Source organism: Dipodomys merriami, unplaced genomic scaffold, assembly GCF_024711535.1.
Source record: "Dipodomys merriami isolate MVZ:Mamm:240054 unplaced genomic scaffold, mDipMer1.0.p SCAF_22, whole genome shotgun sequence".
Classification (NCBI taxonomy): Eukaryota; Metazoa; Chordata; class Mammalia; order Rodentia; family Heteromyidae; genus Dipodomys; species Dipodomys merriami.
Window position 1 is genome coordinate 20691730 of NW_027203604.1, and position 18401 is coordinate 20710130.

General features: G+C 57.7%; 1 protein-coding gene across 4 annotated transcripts; it reads right to left on the reverse strand.

The window, feature by feature from the left end:
* Window positions 1-312: 312 nt before the first annotated feature.
* Mlxipl (MLX interacting protein like) lies at window positions 313-18200 on the reverse strand. 4 transcript variants are annotated; one of them, XM_070033676.1, is made up of 17 exons: window positions 17852-18200; window positions 14470-14576; window positions 11426-11508; window positions 11057-11146; window positions 10746-10790; window positions 10155-10356; window positions 9953-10033; window positions 5605-5777; window positions 3758-4286; window positions 3580-3647; window positions 3354-3501; window positions 3140-3252; window positions 2937-3056; window positions 2710-2837; window positions 2488-2611; window positions 1104-1233; window positions 313-925 (listed from the first exon to the last, which is right to left on the reverse strand). In XM_070033676.1, exons 1-17 carry the CDS (start codon window positions 18142-18144, stop codon window positions 804-806), a joined length of 2556 nt encoding a protein of 851 aa, XP_069889777.1. In that variant the 5' UTR covers window positions 18145-18200; the 3' UTR covers window positions 313-803. The 4 variants fall into 4 exon arrangements, with proteins under 4 accessions (XP_069889777.1, XP_069889779.1, XP_069889778.1 ...); XM_070033678.1 differs by lacking the exon at window positions 11057-11146; XM_070033677.1 differs by lacking the exon at window positions 10746-10790.
* Between the last annotated feature and the right edge of the window lie 201 nt (window positions 18201-18401).

An 18401-nucleotide genomic window follows, 5' to 3' on the forward strand; every position in this document is an offset into this window, starting at 1 on the left:
GAAAATGAAGTGAGTGCCTATCTCAACAAGTCAAGTGCAGTGGTGAGTGCCTATAATCTCAGCCTTGCAGAAGGTAGGATCACCCTAGTACGTTGTCAGGGCAAAAAGTTCACACCCTATCTGAAAAATACAAATAGGGTTGAGGTGTGGTTCTAGTAGTAGAGCACTAGCCTAGGAAGCACAAGTTAGGACAGGCCTGAACCACCACACTGCTCAAGGTGTTTTCTTACAGCCTCCAAGGCCTTCTACAAAGCCACCTTCAGCTGTCACCCATTCTGTCTCCATCTCAGAAGACACATTGACAGTCACAGCAACATAGTTTTTGCTTTTATTGTTCAAGAAATCTGTACAAAATCCACACATACACACACCCATACACACACAAGATGCTTGACCGCTCTTAGCCACCCCTGCTCTGGTCTTGGCAAATATGAGACCTCTCTTGCTCGGCTCAGAGGAAGCCACCCTTCAGCCCCCATGTCACCTGGGTAGGAGCAGAGAAGGCTCCTGCCTGCTCCCTGCTCCAGGGCCCCAGGTAAGAAGAACACTCTCTGGATGGCCTGCTTAAGTTCCTACAGTCACAGTAGCTAAGGCCTTAGAGCTCTCTGTCGGGTGAGTCTCCTTTAGCACCATTTTGCCAAGTGAAAAATGGATTTCCAAAGATGGGGTAGAGTGTCAGTCACCCCAAGTCTCATTGGTATCCCAGGGACAGGAATGCAGCTCTTGGAACTACAGCAAAGAGGCCTGGGACAGGAGTGGAGGGCCTGGGAGTTGTTGCTGGAGCTAGGCAGGGTTAGCTGATACTATAGTGGGGGTCTGCCCCAGGTGCCCTCAGTGACAGCCCTTGTGGCTTGCTCAGGCATGCGGCTGGGATCAGTCAGGATGCTGGTGCACACGCTTAGCTGGCGGAGGGAGTTCAGCACAGCTGGAAAGAGAGAGACTTGGCTGAGGTAGAGGCTGGCATGAGGCCAGCCCTTCTAGGACCCCTTTCTTTAGGCATCCTGGTGGTTGTAGGACCATCCAAGGAGCACAGTGGCATGGCCCCAAGCAGAACCCCCTGCCCTGAGCCTCCACGCTGCAGGGCAGACAGGTGGTGGGCATACTTGGCCGGAGAGCTGGCAAGGAACAGCACTGGTCCAGCCAGGCCAGCGAAGTCTGGCGGAGGCTGTGAAGGCTTGAAGTGGACACCATCCCATTGAAGGACTCGAACAGTGGTCGGATGAGAATGCTGAACTGAGAGCCAAGGTCAAGGAACAGGCTTGAGGCCAAGACAGTACTCTGCCAGCTACATGGAACCTTGATACCTGACCCAAATCAGGAGAAGGAAGGGCTTGCCACTGTCTAACCTTGGACCCTAAAAACCCTTTGATTCCCCCATATCATGCCAAAGACTGACTACCTCTCTAGCCTTCAGCTCCCTCCTCTTGGTTCTGCCAGTCCTTGTTCTACTCAAGACTGTCCCTTCTCCCTGGATTGCCGCCAGTCATGATTCTGAGCTGGGTGTGGTGTTGCATGCCTATAATGTCAGCTACTCAGGAGGCAAAGGTAGGAAGATCACAATCCAATGCCAGCCTGGGCAAATGCCTGAGACCCTATTTGAAAAACAAAAGGACTGGGGGTATGCGCAAGTGACCCTGAGTTCAATCACTAGCATGGGGTGGAGGGGGGCTGGGATTTCTTCCATTTCTAGATCTCATCATTAAAAAGACTCAGAATACTCTCTTGGGACCTTGAATGTGTGTGTGTGTGTGTGTGTGTGTGTGTGTGCACTTGTGCACATGCATGCATGCTGGTATTGGGACTTGAACTCAGGGCCTCATGCTCTTGTCTGATGATCTACCACTTGTGCTACCCACTCCACTTGTGGCATTTTTTTTTTTTTTTGGTTGGTCCTGGGGCTTGAACTCTGGACTTGGGCGCTGTCCTTGTGCTCTTCAGCTCAAGGTGAGGACTCTACCGCTGGTAGAGCACCACTTCTGGTTTTTTCTAGTGGTTTATTGGAGATAAGAGTCTCACGGACTTTCCTGCCCAGGCTGGCTTTGAATGGCGATCCTCAGATCTCAGCCTTCTGAGTAGCTAGGATTACAGGCATGACCCACCAGTGCCCGGCTGGCTTTTTTTTTTTTTTTTTTTGTAGCAAGTTGGCAATGAGTCTCTGGATTTGTTTGCCCAAGCTGGCTTTGAACTGTGATCCCCAGATCTTAGCTTCCCAAGTAGCTAGGATTATAGGAGGTATGAGCCACTGGTGCCTGGCTTTCTTGGGGCCTCTTGAGGGTTCCTCTTGCTTTGGATCTTTCCTCCCTTTGACTCTCTCAGCTCCCAGATCTTCACTGGGTGACCTTGCTGGTCCAGAGCCTGGTAGCAGGGGGCAGGTTAGAGCCCTTCCTTGGGCCTGTGGAACTGAACCTGTGGCATCAGGCACGGCTTGATTGGGCTGCAGTACTCATCCCTCTGCTGCCCTGAGGCCATTGGCTAGAGTGAGGATACCACCCAGAACTTCCAGTTGTGCAGTGTGCGGGTCCGGACGTAGTCATCAAACATGTGTCGCATGTGGTCAAAGCGCTGGTGTGTGATGGGCACCCCTGTGGCTGGCAGCTGCTGCTGACACAAGCTGGGGGCCACGCACGTCAGCAGTGGGGAGCCAGAGGATGGCCTGCTCCCTGGGCCCCTGCCTTTGCCCTGACCCCAGACCTTCCCCACCCTGCCTACTTGATGGCGGCATTGAGCTCCTCGATCTCGTCCCGGAGCTGCTGGGCCTCCTCCTGCATGGAGGCCCGCTCCTGCTGCAGGATGGTGATATACTCCGCAGTCTTCTGTAGCGTGGTGGCCTTGCTCACCTGCAGACACCACCAGTGTGGGCCTGGGGGCTGGCCTTAGGTGGGCGATCAGGGAGGGGTCCCGGTGCTCTGGGGGTACAGCCTGGGCTGGGGGCTCACCTTGAGACTGGGCTGGGCGCTGAGGGTGCTCACGAGCCCGTGCAGAGTGTCGAAGCCGAGTTTGATATTGAAACGCCGTTTCTGTTCAGCCGAGATATGTGTGATCCTTCGGCTCTCCGTCTTGGGGAACAGAAGGTGCAGTGAGTTTAGGAAGGAGCCCGGGAGAGCCTGGGGAGCTGGATAGGCAGTGTGGAGGTACCCACTTTATTGCTGTCTTGACGGCCCCGGCTTGGGATGGGTGGAGGGGGAGAGACACGGACCCTTGGTGGCCCAGGTGCAGGGACAGAGTTCTCCTCCGACAGCCGCCGCTCACGGCCTGTAGCAGGGACAGAAACAGACACCCAGACAGACCTCTCGGCTCCAGGCAAGCCCCCCTCACCCTTCCATACTCCATCTTCCTTCATCCTCCCTCTTTACCACTGGGAGCTGGGGGTGACAGTCGCTCTGCTTTGGGGACAACCAGGGACCTGGGAGGGGCCAGCGTGGCTGAGCTAGGTGGCGGCCTGGGTGGTACAGGGGCCAGCGTTGGGGAAAAGAAGGCATGAGGGAATTCAGGGATGGTCTCCTGTTGGGGTGGAGAAGCGCAGAGAGTTGGGGAACAGGCCCTGGGCTCAGCCCCACCTCCCAGCACCTGCCATCTTACCGGGGATCCCGGTGATACGCCAAGGGGTGCGGGCAGGAGTGGTGGCTCCAGGGCCTGCTCAGGCTTGGCTGCACACACGGGACAACCCATCATGGCTTAAGATCCCCTCATGCCCCAAGCTCACCCTTCACCCGGGGCTCCCCAGCACAGCCCCCATTCCAGGGCTAGTCCATCTCACCTGCCCTGAGCAGCTGTGTGAGGCAGGGGTTACTGGGGCTGGTGGTGGAAGAGGTCATGGTAGGGGGGCTGGCTCTCTGTCCCCTAGGGGATGGGACAGGGGGCTTGCCTCTGATAGGCATGCTCTGGGACACTGAGAGGGGAGACCCAAAGGCAGATTCTGGGTACCCCGAGGAGAGAGGGTCTATGGGGAAGGAGGCAGAGGTGGGGCGGGGGCCAGGCTGTGGGGTGGGGAGGAAGGCCGGGGGAGCAGGCACAGGGGACACCCCCAGGACAGGAGGGTCTGTGGGGAAGGGGAACCTGGTAGAGAAGACAGTCTCTTCTGGTACCATAGCTGGCGGTGGAGCCATGGCAGGGAAGGAGGGTGGGGTACAGGGCTCCGGGGGTCTTTTGGCAGGGCTAGGGTATGGCAGGACAGCAGGGGAAGCTGGGGGAGCATGTGGGAGGTTGGGCTTGGAGTCTTCAGGAAGGAGGAAATCAGAGTTCAGAAAGGCACTGGGGTCCATGGGGACAAGGCAGCTGCTCCGAGCCTAGTTAGGGGACAGAGAGACATTCATCAGGTGGTGGGGGGGGCAGGGAGGGTTACCCATTTTCAACCATGTATCCATCCAACCAGTCATCCATCCATTAACTATCCACCAGTCCACCCACTAATTACCCATTGGTCCATCCATTCAGTTCTCTGTGCATCATCCACATATGACCATTCCTATTCAAGCATCCACCTACTATCCATCCATTATCCATCCACCCATCTATCATCCATCCATCCATCTATCTATATATCTGTCTATCCATCCATCCATCCATTCAACCATCCACTCATGATCCATCATCCATCATCTATCCATCCCTCTGGTCATCCATCCATTAACTACCCGCCAATCCATCCATTCATCCTTCCATACATATATGCATGCATCTATAATCCACCATACCTCTATCCATCCATCCCTTCATGCATACATCCACCATTCCTCCATCTATTCATCCACTCATCCATCTGTCATCCACCCATCTGTTCATCACCCATCCATCCATCCATCCATGCAACATCCACCCATTACCCACACACCAATCCATCCATCATCTACCATCCAGCTATCCATTCAACCATCCATCACCCATCCCTCCTTTTATTCATCCATCTACCCATCCATCATCTAGCCACTATCTACCAAGTACATTAACCAACAGTTACTTACCTACATCAGTCCATCAAACTATCTACGAATCCATCTACCCAACTAGCCACTCATCTGCTTACATACCACATATAGCTATATAACTCACGTATGCATACACCATTATCTTCATTCCAATCACTAATACATCATCTATGCATACACTTACTTGCTCACTCATTGGACAGCCATTTACTTACACTGTATACACTCAGAGACAGTAGTGAGCAAGAGGCCCACAGTGCAGTGCAATTTTCTCCTCCTTACAATCCCTTTTTCTGACCATGGAGTTTTTGAGCCAGCATGGTAGACTCAGATTTTCCTGAATAGATGCTCAGTTTCCTGGCTCCATGTTTTCCTTCTCACTCCCCCCCACCCCCACCCCTCTGCCTGTTAGTCTCTTCTGTCTAAACCTGACCCTTGCCCAAAGGCCCAGAATCTGGGCCTCCAAGAAGTCTTTCCTGCCTGCAACCCAGCCTCCCATGGTGCCCTGTTGTGTTGACTGCCATCTCTGTCTGGCCCAGGTCTGCTCTTGGGCCTCCCTTTCCCTGCCCCTGTGTCCTCCTGAATCTCTTGGTTGGCCAGACTTGATACAGAGACTGCAGGAAATGCCTGGTAGGGCTCCAGGCAGCTCAGGGGATGACCAGAACAAGGGTGATCTCACCTGCAGGCGATTCTGTCCAGAGAGCTGAATCATGGCTGAGGAGGATGCTGGTACCACCTCTGGGCCCAGGATCTCACTGCTGAAGAGAGAGTCAGCCATGGGGCCGAAGCTGGGGGGCTCTGGGAAGTTGGAAGACACGGGCGTCTGGGGGGGACGATAGTTGCTGAAGAAATCTGTAATTGAGACCCAGGGGTGGCAGCAGTTAGGGCTCTGTCCCCGGGCTGGGGGGGGGGCTCCACAGGAGATTGTGAAATGAGTTTCTGTCTCGCTCAAGGGAAACAGCAGCCAAGGCTGGGGTTGGGCGGGGGGACCTGATTGGGGGGAGGATAGTGGGCTAGCAAGGTCCTCAGGAAACCAATCCCACAGGGTCCCTTTTCTGGCCTCTTTCTCTGATACAAAGGTGGGGTGGCATGAAGGGGGTCTGGGAGGGAAAGGGGTGAGGTACAGGGAGGCACCCCAGTGCAGCAGGAGGTCAAGGGTGAGTCATGGGTGAGTGGGTCAGGAGGTCAGCGGGTCTGGGGCTTGCAGGAAGGTTGACAGAGCCCAAGCAGAGCCCAGGATAGGGTGAAGGCCAGGGAGGTGACAGACACAAAAACAGTGGGCTCATCCTGGGGACAGCAGCAGGGAGGAAGGGGCTGGGGAGCCTGCAGCGCTGGTGAGGGGGCACAGGGTGGCCAGATTGGGGTGCTGTGTTGTGTAAGTCCTGGGCTATTCTGGTTTTGGGAAGCAGCTGCCTGTGGCCTAAACCACATCCCGGGCTAGGGTGCCGCTGGCCACCCGCTCCCTTCCGGGCACCTTTCTCTGACCCTGAGCAGCCTGCGGTCTGCCCCAAGGCCTCCACTGCGGGCCGGGCCTGACCTCACCACGGCAGTACCCGGCTCCCTCCTGACCCTCAGCCAGGAGAGCCCGCAAGGCCCCTCTCCTGCACCTCCTGTGTGCACATGTGTGTGTGTTCTCAAAGCCAAAGCCCCCTCCCTCCCTCCCCCCCAGTGTCTGTCACTTTGTGGCAGCCTGTGCGTGCATCGTGCATCCTGCCCTTCCCCGGCTGTGTCTCCCCTCCTGAGGTCTACTGTGTGTGTGTGTGTGTGTGTGTGTGTGTGTGTGTGTGTGTGGTTGGCCTGGTTTTCATTCAAGGCTGGCACTCTACCAACTGAGCCACACCTCCACTTCCAGTGTTTTGGTAAGTAGAGATAAGAGTCTCCACAGACTTTCCTGCCTGGGCTAACAATTTTTGGTCCTCAGTGTCCTGGGTCGCTAGGATTACAGGGGTGAGCCACTGGGCCAGGACTCTGAGGCCCATTTTTAGCCAAGGGGCTGCAGGAGCAGGTAAAGCTACCGATCTTCCAGCCCTGGTCCCCAGGGGCCACAGGCTACATGACTTGAGACCTGGGGCTTGTCTGGCACGCCCCCACCCCGCACAGGCAGGGGTCTGAGGTGGCTGGTCCTCAGCCCTGAGTCCCCAGCCATCTGCCTACCCTGGACAGCCCATGCTTATCCCCAGAAAAGCTGCTTCCCAGCCTCCTTCTCAGCCCCAGCTTCCCCTCAGTCCCAGCCTCCCTCAGTCCCAGCCTCCCCTCAGTCCCAGCCTCCCTCTCAGTCCCAGCCTCCCCTCAGTCCCAGCCTCCCTCTCAGTCCCAGCCTCCCTCAGTCCCAGCCTCCCCTCAGTCCCAGCCTTCCCCCAGTCCCAGCCTCCCTCAGTCCCAGCCTCCCTCTCAGTCCCAGCCTCCCCCAGTCCCAGCCTCCCTCAGTGCCAGCCTCCCCCCAGTCCCAGCCTCCCCCCAGTCCCAGCCTCCCTCAGTCCCAGCCTCCTCCTCAGCCCTGGCCTCCCCCTCAACCTCAGCCTCCCCCCAGTCCCAGCCTCCCTCAGTCCCAGCCTCCCCTCAGTCCCAGCCTCCCTCTCAGTCCCAGCCTCCCTCAGTGCCAGCCTCCCTCCGTGCCAGCCTCCCCCCAGTCCCAGCCTCCCTCAATCCCAGCCTCCCTCAGTCCCAGCCTCCTCCTCAGCCCTGGCCTCCCCCTCAACCTCAGTCTCCCCCCAGTCCCAGCCTTCCTCAGTCCCAGCCTCCTTCAGTCCCAGCCTCCTCTCAGTCCCAGCTTCCCTCAGTGCCAGCCTCCCCCCACTCCCAGCCTCCTTCAGTCCCAGCTTCCTTCAACCCCAGCCTCCCCCTCAGCCCCAGCCTCCCTCAACACCATCCTCTCCCTCAACCCCAGCCTCCCCCCGGTCACAGCTTCCTTCAACTCCAGCCTCCCTCAGCCCCAGTCTCCCCCTCAGCCCCAGCCTCCCCTCAGTCCCAGCCTCCTTCAGCCCCAACCTCCCTCAGCTCCAGCCTCTTCCTGACCTCGGCTTGCTCCTGGAGCCCCGTGCACCCTGCCAACTCTCCCCACCTGTCCTCACAGGGCTCCTGACTGCATAGAGTTCTGGACCCCTGGGGGTGGTGGTGAAGGTGTTTCCAGGGAGGGGCTCACAGTGGAAGTCCAGGAGCCACCTTCTCTGTGAAACCCAAGCTCACCCCCACCCGGCGCACAGCCACTCTGAACTGAAAGGTCTTATAAGGTACCATGTTGGAGGCTCATGCCTGTAATCCAAGCTACTCAGATTACAGGGGTGACCACAGGAGGATGAGATCTGGTGACTGTGTTCAAAGCCAGCCCGGGCAGAAAACAATTCCTGAGACTTTTATCTCCAATAACCCAGCAACAACGGAAGCAGAGGTGTGGTTCAAAGGGTAGAGCACCAGCCGTGAGCAAAAAAGCTAAGCAAGAGTGTGAGCAAGCACCAGTACAAGCACCAAAATAAAAGTCCCTATGGTCTCAGTTTTGTCCGGAGCTTTGATGGACACTGGCTCTTACCTGTGGTGAGGGTCTGTGTGCCAGGACAGGGCTGCCACCCTCTTTGGCTGGTCTGCTCCCAGGGTACTGCCATCAACACTTCTGCCCCTGGCAGCCCCCACCCACCCAGAGCTGAAGCAGGGGTGAGGGTGGTTCCTCATTCCCTAGTCCCCGCCCCATGGACCTCTGCTTCCTGATGGACAGGCCCAGGACCCTATGGGAAAGCAGCTGGGGGAGTGGCTGAAACTAAGCCTCTCTTTTGAGCAGGGCACCGGTGGCTCATGCCTGTAATCCTAGCTACTCAGGAGGCTAAGTTCTGAGGATTGAGGTTCAAAGCCAGCCTGGGCAGGAAAAGCCATGAAACTCTTATCTCCAATAAACCACCAGAAAACCAGAAGTGGCGCTGTAGCTCAAGCGGTAGAGCATTAGCCTTGAGCTGAAGAGCTGAGGGACAGTGCCCAGGCCCAGAGTTCAAGCCCACGACCCAACAAAAAACAGAAAACCAAAACAAAACAAAAACAAAAAAAACTAGGTCTCTCCTTTCTGTCCCCTGGACCTTGGGTGGGACAGGCTGAGCCTGATTTACACACACACTTACACACATACACACCCCACATGGCTCTAGAGCCCCCTAATGCAGTCTGCAGAAAGTAACGTGGAGGATTAAGTCATGTGAAAACAGACATTTGGAAAGGTGTAACTTGGTGGCTCTGGGTTAGGAGAGGAGGCAGCTAAAAATTTATGATCCTAAAAAATGTTTTATATAATCAGATGCCTGGGATATTCTCTCTCTCTCTCTGTCTCCTCTGCCAGTTCTTGGGCTTGAACTCAGGGCCTGGGCATTGTTCCTGAGCTTCATTTGCTCAAGGCTAACACTCTACCACATGAGCCACAGCACCACTTCTGGCTTTTTCCACTTATATGGTACTAAGGAATCGAACCCAGGACTTCATGCATACTAGGTAAGCACTCTACCCCTAGGCCACATTCCCAGCCTGACCTGGGATGGGCTGGGTAGGTGGCTCAGGGACAGCACCCAGTCTGAGTTCAAGCTCAAAAAGAGGTGTTTTTTTAAAAAAAAATTTTTATTTTTTGTCGGTCATGGGCCTGAACTCTGGGCTTGGGCACTAGTCCCTCAGCTCTTTTGCTCAAGGCTTGTTCTCTACCACTTGAGCCACAGCACCACTTCCAGTTTTCTGAGTGGTTGGAGCTAAGAATGTCATGGACTTTCCTGCCCGGGCTGGCTTTGAACTGAGATCCTCAGATCTCAACCTCCTGAGTAGTTAGGATTACAAGTGTGAGCAACTGGGGCCTAGCTTATTATTATTTGCAAGTAATAAACAGACCCAAGCCAATCAAAGTCCTTCTCTCCCTTAAGAGATTTCCACACTTACTGCTTTTCTGGGAGTCCCCAGTCCCCTGGTCCTGTATTCTACGTGTCCCTCTCCTTACCTGAGGCCAAACAAAGTGGCCTAAGGTGGTGTGGTACCCTGCCTGTCTACTCTAGGAAGGTCTGCCTCACCTGAGCTGTCCATGAAGTCATCAAGGCTAGGCTGCAGGGGCGTCAGGTCTGGCTGGATCATGTCAGCATTGCCAACATAGGCTGGGGGAACAGCAGTGTTGTCAAGAGCAGCAAGCAGGGTGGACAGTCCCCAGCCATCCCCCCTGGACTGTCACTGGTCTGAGGCACTGACCCTGCCCCCAGTGTGGACCAAGGCCCTCACCATCCTCAGGAGGCAGCTGCAGGGATGAGGGGCTGGGCTGGGTCATGGTGAAGAGCGTGTCAGAGATGTCGGACAACAAACAGTCGAGATCCAGCAGTTGCCGCCCACCGGACTCCTCCTCCGGGCCCCCCAGCAGCACGGGCACCACGCTGGAGAAGATCTGCTCGCACCATCGCTCTGGAGGGGGCCACCCCGCTTCTGCCTAGTGAGACAAGGGTCACTGCCCAGCCCCCCACATCAGCCCTGCCTGCAGGACGCACCTCCTCGCCTCTCCCAGGGGTCTGGTCCACTGCCTGGAAGGCCATAATCACCCCACTGGCCTCTAATGAATTTTCCCCAGGAAACAGGCCAGGGTGGCCAATCCTTTCCTCCATTCTGTTTTTCCCTCCTGGGGAGGGGGGGGGGGATCCTGTGCTTTAGGGCCCCAGGCTTCGCACCTCAGTGGCCAGAGGTCTTTCTACCACTGCGGGTGGAGCTCCCTCCCATCCCACCCTAGCCCTCGGACACAGTGGCCAGCCAAGGGGGAGCTGTGGAATATGTACCTCTTGTGGGACAAGCCCAACCCCTTTCTTGGATTTCACAAATACCTACCTGTTTAGGGGCCAGGAGATCCCCTTCCCTGCTGGACTTACGGAGCTGCAAGGACAGAGTTAGACACGGGACCCCCTTCCATAACTCCCAGCCTCCATTGACGTGGTCCCCCATGTCTCCCCCCCCCCCCCCGTCTCTTCTCTGCCGTCAGAGGTAAGCAGACTGCAGTGGCGTCCAGTGACCACACGATGGCGCTGTTAGCATGGGACTTTCATGGAGGTCCTGAGAGGGCGGGCTGGGCTGGGGAGCCCAGCAAGACCCTTCCCGAGCCGCGGGAGACAGCTGTGGGACTCCCCTGGGTCCCCACTGACCCGCTTCTTGTAGTAGATGCGCCACTTGTGGTACTCGCGCATCACCACCTCGATGCGGCGCTTCCAGTAATTCCCTTCCAGGACGACGGCCTGGGGGTGCGGAGGGGGCGGGGCCAAGAGGGGGCGTGGTCGGGCTCCTCCCGCCCTTCCTCCATCTCACCCCTCCCCTCCTCCATCCTCACCCCTCCATTACTCCATCCATCCACACCCTTCCCTCCTCACCCCTCCCCACATCCCTTCCTGCATGACAGCCTGGGGACACGGAGGGGCGGGGGCGGGGGCGGGACCGCGCTTCCTGCTGGGGCCTGCCCCTCCCACCCGTGGCGCTGAGGCGGGCAGTGGGTGGGTGCCGCACCCCTGTTTTCTTACCTCGGGTTTCCGATGCTCATCAGCCTCCGGCCCCTGCAGGGGAGTCACGAAGCCACACACGGGGCTCCTCCTCCGCTCCACATCTGAGAGAGGGAGCCAGGTCAGGGGCCCCCAGATCTCAGCGGGGGCGGGGGGGGGGTGACTACTCAAGCCACAGCCTCTGAAATCTAGCTTGGCTTTTCTGTTTTTTTGAGACAGTCTCACTAAATTGACGGGTGATTCTCCTGCCTCAGTCTCCCTAGTGTGGAAATTATAGCACCCACCCAGGCCCAGCCCAGCCCTGGTGTTCAGGAGGAAGCCTGCCTGCCTGCGCTGGCTCTCCCTTCCCATCATGCTCTCCTGTGCCTCCCAGGACATCCCGAATGGGGGGCACAGTCCCCAGTTCCCGGCTGGACCTCAGGCTCGTGGGCAGCTGGGTCCAGGCCATCTCCACCTGCCTTACCTGGCTCCCTTTCCAGGCTCCAGTCCCAGCCTCTCTTTTTTTGTGTCTACACTCGAAGTTTGGTTACTGAATTCTAGGATCTAGCCCACCCACCACCCCCTTTTAATTTGGTGCAGGTACTGGGGCTTGAACTCAGGTCCTCGAACTCAGGGCCTCCCACTGGAGCTGGCTTTAACACCAAAAGATCCTCAGTAGCCATAGATGCCCTCTAGCAGGGGCAGATGCTGGGATGGAGGCACAGGGCTAAAATGGGGTGGCTTATCTCCCACTAAGAGATAAGAAAAGCAAACAAAGCAGGAGATAATGGGGGTGGAAGGTTCTTCTCCCCTGGAAGATAGGGCAGGGCACAGGCTAGGGAAGGACTTGAGAGTTCAGGACCAAGCAGAGGGGTGAGTTCCTCCCTTCCCCAGACTACCTTCAAACCTCTGGTGATGGGAAGGGGGAGTTCCTAACTTCTTTGTGTGCTAAGACTGAGGCTTGAACCCCTGGGGGGGGGGCCCTTTGGGCTCTGACTTGGCTTTGTTTTCTCAAGGCTGGAGCTCAGCCACTTGAGCCACAGCTCCACTTCTGGCTTTTTGCCAACTTTTCTGGTCTGATTGGCTTCCAACCACTATCTTCATATCTCAGCCTCCTGAGTAACTAGGATTACAGGTGTGAGTTACTGGTGTCCAGCCTTGGCTACACCTTTTTTTTTTTTTTTTTTTTTTTTTTTGGTCCTGGGGCTTGAACTCTGTCCCTGCGCTCTTCAGCTCAAAGGTAAGTGCTCTACCACTTGAGCCACAGCGCCACTTCCGGTTTTCTAGTGGTTTATTGAAGATAAGAGTCTCATGGACTTTCCTGCCCGGGCTGGCTTTGAACCCTGCTCCTCAGATCTCAGCCTCCTGAGTAGCTAGGATTACAGGTGTGAGCCACTGGCGCCCAGCTCGGCTACACCTTTTATAATACCCATGAACCTGAAAAGTCACTTGCTATTCTGAGCCTCCATTGCTCATTAATAAAATTAAGGGGGGCATAGCTAGGAGGCTTTTTTTTTTTTTTTTGGTCGGCCGTGGGGCTTGAACTCTGGGCCTGGGCGCTGTCCCTCAGCTCTTCAGCTCAAGGCAAGCGCTCTACCACTTGAGCTACAGCACCACTTCCGGTTTTCTGGTGGTTTATTGGAGATAGGAGTCTCACGGTCTCTCCTGCTCAGGCTGGCTTTGAACTGTGATCCTCAAATCTCAGCCTCCTGAGTAGCTAGGATTACAGGCGTGAGCCACCAGCGCCCGGCTAGCTAGGAGGCTTTTTAAAATTTGATTTTTAAATTTTTTTTTGGCCAGTCCTGGGGCTTGAACTCAGGGCCTGGGCACTATCCCTGAGCCTCTCTGTGCTCAAGGCTAGCACTCTACCACTTGAGCCACAGCACCACTTCTGGCTTTTTCTGTGTATGTGGTGCTGAGGATTTAAACCCAGGGCTTCATGCATGCTGGGCAAGCACTCTACCACGGAGCCACCTTCCCAGCCTTAGGAGGCTCTAAAAAAGAAGGTGAAGATGAGTGAAACCAGTCTGGGATCCAGTGCAAAGACCTCAGCTGCTCCTCTGGGGTTGAGATGGAGCTGAGCTGTACAGGGGCCTAACCAACCCAAGGCTGGGCCAAGACCCCTGGGTTTTCCCCAAGGGAATGAGTGTGGCCTCTTAAGGGCACATCATTTATCATTGACTAAGCACAGCATGAAGGCAGAACTACCGGCCTTACCTGATCTGGAATAAAATGGGCTCAGAGAGGTTGGGTAGCTTGCCTGGAGTCACCAGCCAAAATGATATTCACGATCTGGCACTGTCCCCCTCCCCCCCAATTGGGGAATGAACACAAGAAGTAGGCAAGTGATTTACCATTGGGCTATATCCTCACCCCCTCCACAACCTGACGCTCTGGGACCCCAAGTCTCCAAGGTAGGCGCCTCCTGGGTGATCAGTAAAGATTTCATGGAAGGCTGGTGGAGACTCACACAAGACTTTCCTCAGTTTCCCCATTTACAAAGTGATGCATTTGAGTGAGTCGCCACTGAGCCAGATGCCTGTAATCCTAGCCACTCAGGAGTCTGAGATCTGAGACTGCCTTTTGAAGCCAGACTGGGCAGGAAAGTCCCTAAGACTTTTCTCTCCAGTTAACCAGTAAAAAGCTGGAAGCAGAGCTGTGGCTCTAAGTGGTACAGCACCAACCCTGAGAGAAAAAGCTAAGGGACTGCGCCCAGGCCTTGAGTTCAAGCCCCAGTCTGCCTCCCCCCCCAAAAAAAAAGTGGTGCAACAGTCAGAAGGTGTCTAATGCCCCCTTTACCCTGTCATTTGGAGCACCTGTCTCCACATGGGGTGCAGATTGGGCTGTGAACTGGTCCCCAAGTGCAAGCTGCTTCCCGCATAAGGGTGCCCTCTGCTGGTGACCCGCACAACTGTGGACATTACCTTGGCACACTTCCCCCCCAGACCCTCTGGGGGTCAGGAGGTGCTCAGGGCTTCCCGGTAAGACCAGCAGCAGCCTGCTGGCTGGTCCTGAGTTTGCTAGCGATCTCTGCCAGGGGCCCTGTGGTTGCGGGGGGGGGGGGGAGCCCTGGGGTACCCACTCACACTGGATGTACCAGGCTCTCCAGATGGCGTTGTTCAGGCGGATCTTTTCCCTGCACAGCAACTTGAGGCCTTTGAAGTTCTTCCACTTGGGGGAGACCAGCTTGCCACTGTTGTGGGAAGAGGGTAAATCAGGATAGGGTCCTGGAGGGCTTCTCATGCATGAAGCGTTCACCTGTGGCTGCAATTGGAGGAACCCCACCCCATATCCTATCCCTCTTCTCACCTGCCTGGACCCAGACCCTGGCCATATTCTTCAGACCTCCCGATTGCGTTTCCTGAGCCCTGTGTGTTAATCTACTGCTGTGAGAACCCCAGCCAGGGAGCATTTGCTTATAAACTTTAGCCCTGGGGGAGAGGCTTCAGACCCTTTTCTTACTTTGGGAGGGGCAGAGATGACTTTCACGGTCAGGCAAGATAGTGCATGCTGTAATCCCTGCTACTAAGGAGGAAGATAGAATTGTGGTCAGAGGCAAGCACAGGTTTAAAAAAAAGTGCAACCAAAGGGCTGGGGGAGCGGCTCCAGTGGTGGAGCATTTGCCTAGCAAGTAAGAGACCGCGAGTTCAAACCCCAGTATGACTCCCCACCCCCAAAAAATAATTAAAAGGAGAAAGGGGGCACGTGTAAGGTCACACAGCAAGGGTTCAGGCAAGCCCTGGGACTTCTTTGTTCGTCTCTCTGGACCCCTTAGTCTGAGGGGCTGGGAACCCATGGGAGAGGGAGCCACTTCCCCAGGGGTTCCCTTCTCCTGTGTACTGTGGTGACCAGAGGATATCAGCGGAGCTGGCTGCCAACCCCGTGCATAGAGGCTGCGCACAGGAGGCTCCCGGGACCACTGGGTAGAACAGGCGGGCGAGGCTGACCCAGGAGGCCAGAAACTTGGGGTCAGACCTCTGCCCATCCTCTCCCCCCACTTCCTCCTCATGGTTTACACTCCCCCGCCCCCCCAGCCTTCTGGAAAGCCAGGCCTGCCTTCTTGGGAGTAAGGAGGGGGTGGGGGGGGGTCTGATGCTTCAGCTCTTCTCCCAGAAGCCCGGGGGGGGGTAGGGGGGAGGATAGGGTCGCTTGTCCTCTCTGGTCTCCAAGTTCCTCTGTTTGTTTGGGGAGGGTTGGCTGCCATGGGTAGGGACAGGGGTATTGCCACCTCAGGGGACCACAGGCCTCATTACCCAAATAGGGTCCACACACAAGTGTCCTGGTGCTGATGGCCCTATCCCCTGGTGCTTAGATCAACACCATCTGTACAGTAATGAGAGGGAGGGGAACTCTGACCCCTCCCTCCCCCCCACAGCCAGCTTGCCTTCTGGCACCTAAAGGGGACTGTGGAGTTGATGCTCCTGCATGTATCCCAGCAACCTCCTGGCGTCCCATCCCCACCCAGCCACCCTCTCCATCTCCCTTTTGAGGTTCAAGGCCCTGACTTGGCTTTGGGAGGGGTGACTGACAACAGCTAAACCTCGGGGAAAGGACCTGATTGGTTGGCGGTCAGGGAGGGGCTGAGCCTGCAGCAAAAAGCCTAAGGCCAAAGTTCAAGCTCTGCTTCTGACAGCAGGAAACAATCAGAGAATTTTAGGCCAAGATGTTTTTTTTTTTTTTTTCTCCTCCGAGACAAGGTCTTAACTAGGTAGCCTCAAACTTGAGATCCTCTACTCTCAGCCTCTCAGGTGCTGGGATGACAGATGCCACCATGCCGGCTAGGACGGGACAAACTTCAGCACTCAGTACACTCAGGAATTCACTGTAGCGTTGCCCTCATGTGTTCTTGCTTATCGTCCCCCTACATCCTGAGGCCGGCTCCCACCTAGAACGAGGACTATCTGGGAGCCACTAACCCCTCCTCCCTCAGCCTTCCACCCCCAGAATCGTGGAACACAAACTGCTAGAAAAGTCCTCCCCTCTCCACACAGCCCTGAAAGGTGGAAGTCAGCCAGGCCCACCCCAGGCTGCCCTCCTTTCTGCGGGCCTGCCCCACCGTCCTTGGCCCTCCCTGCCTGTCTGCTGTCGGCTCCCTTCCATCCACTGCTTCATCCGGGGCCCTCACCCGGCTTCTGAGACCCGGGCCTTCGAAAGCCCAAACCCTGTCTGTCCCGGTGTGAACTTTTGTGGGGTTTCTTGTTTGTTTTTATCTGTACCTAGGTGAGGACCCACAGGCCCCACCCCCATGCCCGGCTCAGGACCCCGCGATCTTTGGATTTTTTTTTTCACCCCAGCTACCCCCACTGGGGTTCCTACAGCCTGCAGTAGGCCGTCTGGGGCGGGGGGAGGGCAGTTCTGGATCTCTGTCACTTTCCCTGAAAGTCTCATCTCGGTCCGTTTCCTCCCAGGGGGGGTGGGCAGCGGGAGTGCGGGCAGGAGGCCGATGGGAGGGGGGCTCTGGAGGAGGGGCGCACCCCGCGTGCCAGGACCTCAGACGCCCCCGCTCTCGGACGGTCTCGTGATGTCCAAGGAGGTGGGGAGGAAGGGACGGACGGGGAATCTGAACTTTCCACACTGGTCAGGCGCCCGGGACGGACGATCGGGTTGCAACACGACCTGGGCCTGAGGCCAGAATGTGTGGGCCAAGGTTACTTCGCCTCCAGCCAATGGGGTCCAGGCCTCCGCCGCCCCCGGTTCCCCGGTTCGGCCGCGCGCGCCCCACTCCGCTCCGGGCCGCGGGTGCCGGCGCTTCTCGGAAGGGGAGGAGGCACAGTGGGGCCCCAGAAACGGATTTACGGGCGCCGCGCGAAGATCAAAGCCGGCCGATCCCCTTCCTTGCTACGGTTTTTGGTTGATAATTTATCCCGGCCCCTCCGCTCCCAGGAACTTTGCTCCGGGGCATCGTGCCAGGACCCCGGTTCGCGCCCTCCTCGGGGGCATGGGCGCGGCCCGCGCCCCGCGCCAGACGCCCAGCGTGGTCCGCAGGTGCGGGGCGCTTGGATCCCAGGTCCCGCTCCCCGGCCTTGGCCGTCGAGCTCCGCGAGCAGCGCCCGTCCAGGGGCGCACCCCCCCCCCCGCCGCCCCCCTCGACCTAGCGGGCGAGAAGCGGAGTCCGGGCCACGGCAGGGTGGGCAGGGCCGGGGGCTGCGTCTCGCTTCAGGCGGACGCGGGCTGTGACTTGGGGCACCCACGGGTGTGCTGGGGTGCTGCAGGTTGCCGAAGGAAGGGGACCCTCGACAAGGGGTGCTGCTGGAGAGGGAATCGCGGGTCCGGGAGGGGAGGAGCAGAGGTGTCTTAGGCTCTTGGACTCCTTTAGGGCGCGCGGAGCCAAGCCCGGAAATGGACGCTAGGGGCTGGAGGCGGCGGCGGGGGGCGGGCCGGGCCGGGGCTGGGGGCGCAGGGCTGGAGGAGGGGGACTGCAGCCGGGGCCCAGGCCGCTCGGGGCGTCGCTCTCCCAGCCGCCCTCACCTGTAGGCCAGGCTCATGCACTCGAAGAGGCGGGTGAGGGTGGGGTCGATGCTGCGCGGCCCGAAGTCGGCGATCCCCGCGGGCCCCTCCTGGTCGCGCCGCCGGGCCAGCGAATCGCTGTGCGGCGACGACACCATGAAGTGTCCGCTGTGGATGACCTGCGATCGGAGCAGACCGCCCGCGCTGCGCCGGGGACTCGGGCCCTCCGAGTCAGTGTCCGAGTCCGAGTCCGGGCTGGCGACGACCCGGGGGACCTGCGAGCCCGAGACCAGACCTTCGAGCGCCCTGGCCATGGCCGCTGCCGCCACCCGGCCTGCACGCCGCAGCCGCTCCAGCTGCAGAACGGCCAACACCGTCGGTTCGGCGTTATTAACTAGCCACGCCCCTCCTCGGATTGGCTGGTACCTGAGTGGGCGTGGTCTGTACCCCCCAGGGGACGTCGGAGCGCACGGGGCCACATTAGCATCATCAGTGAGCCTTAGGGTCCGGGTCTGCGGGTTTCTTCCTGCCCGCGTTGCCTTCTGCAGCGACCTCTGAAGTCGCGATGACT

Bases quoted from the DNA above. Each gene is read 5' to 3' on its own strand.
- Mlxipl (XM_070033676.1), bottom strand. From the start codon at position 18,144: ATGGCCAGGGCGCTCGAAGGTCTGGTCTCGGGCTCGCAGGTCCCCCGG. The intron at 5,778-9,952 runs GTGAGGCAGACC...TCTCAATTACAG, and splicing joins TGACTTCATGGACAGCTCAG to ATTTCTTCAGCAACTATCGT. The intron at 2,838-2,936 runs GTGAGCCCCCAG...TGGTGTCTGCAG, and splicing joins GCGCCCAGCCCAGTCTCAAG to GTGAGCAAGGCCACCACGCT.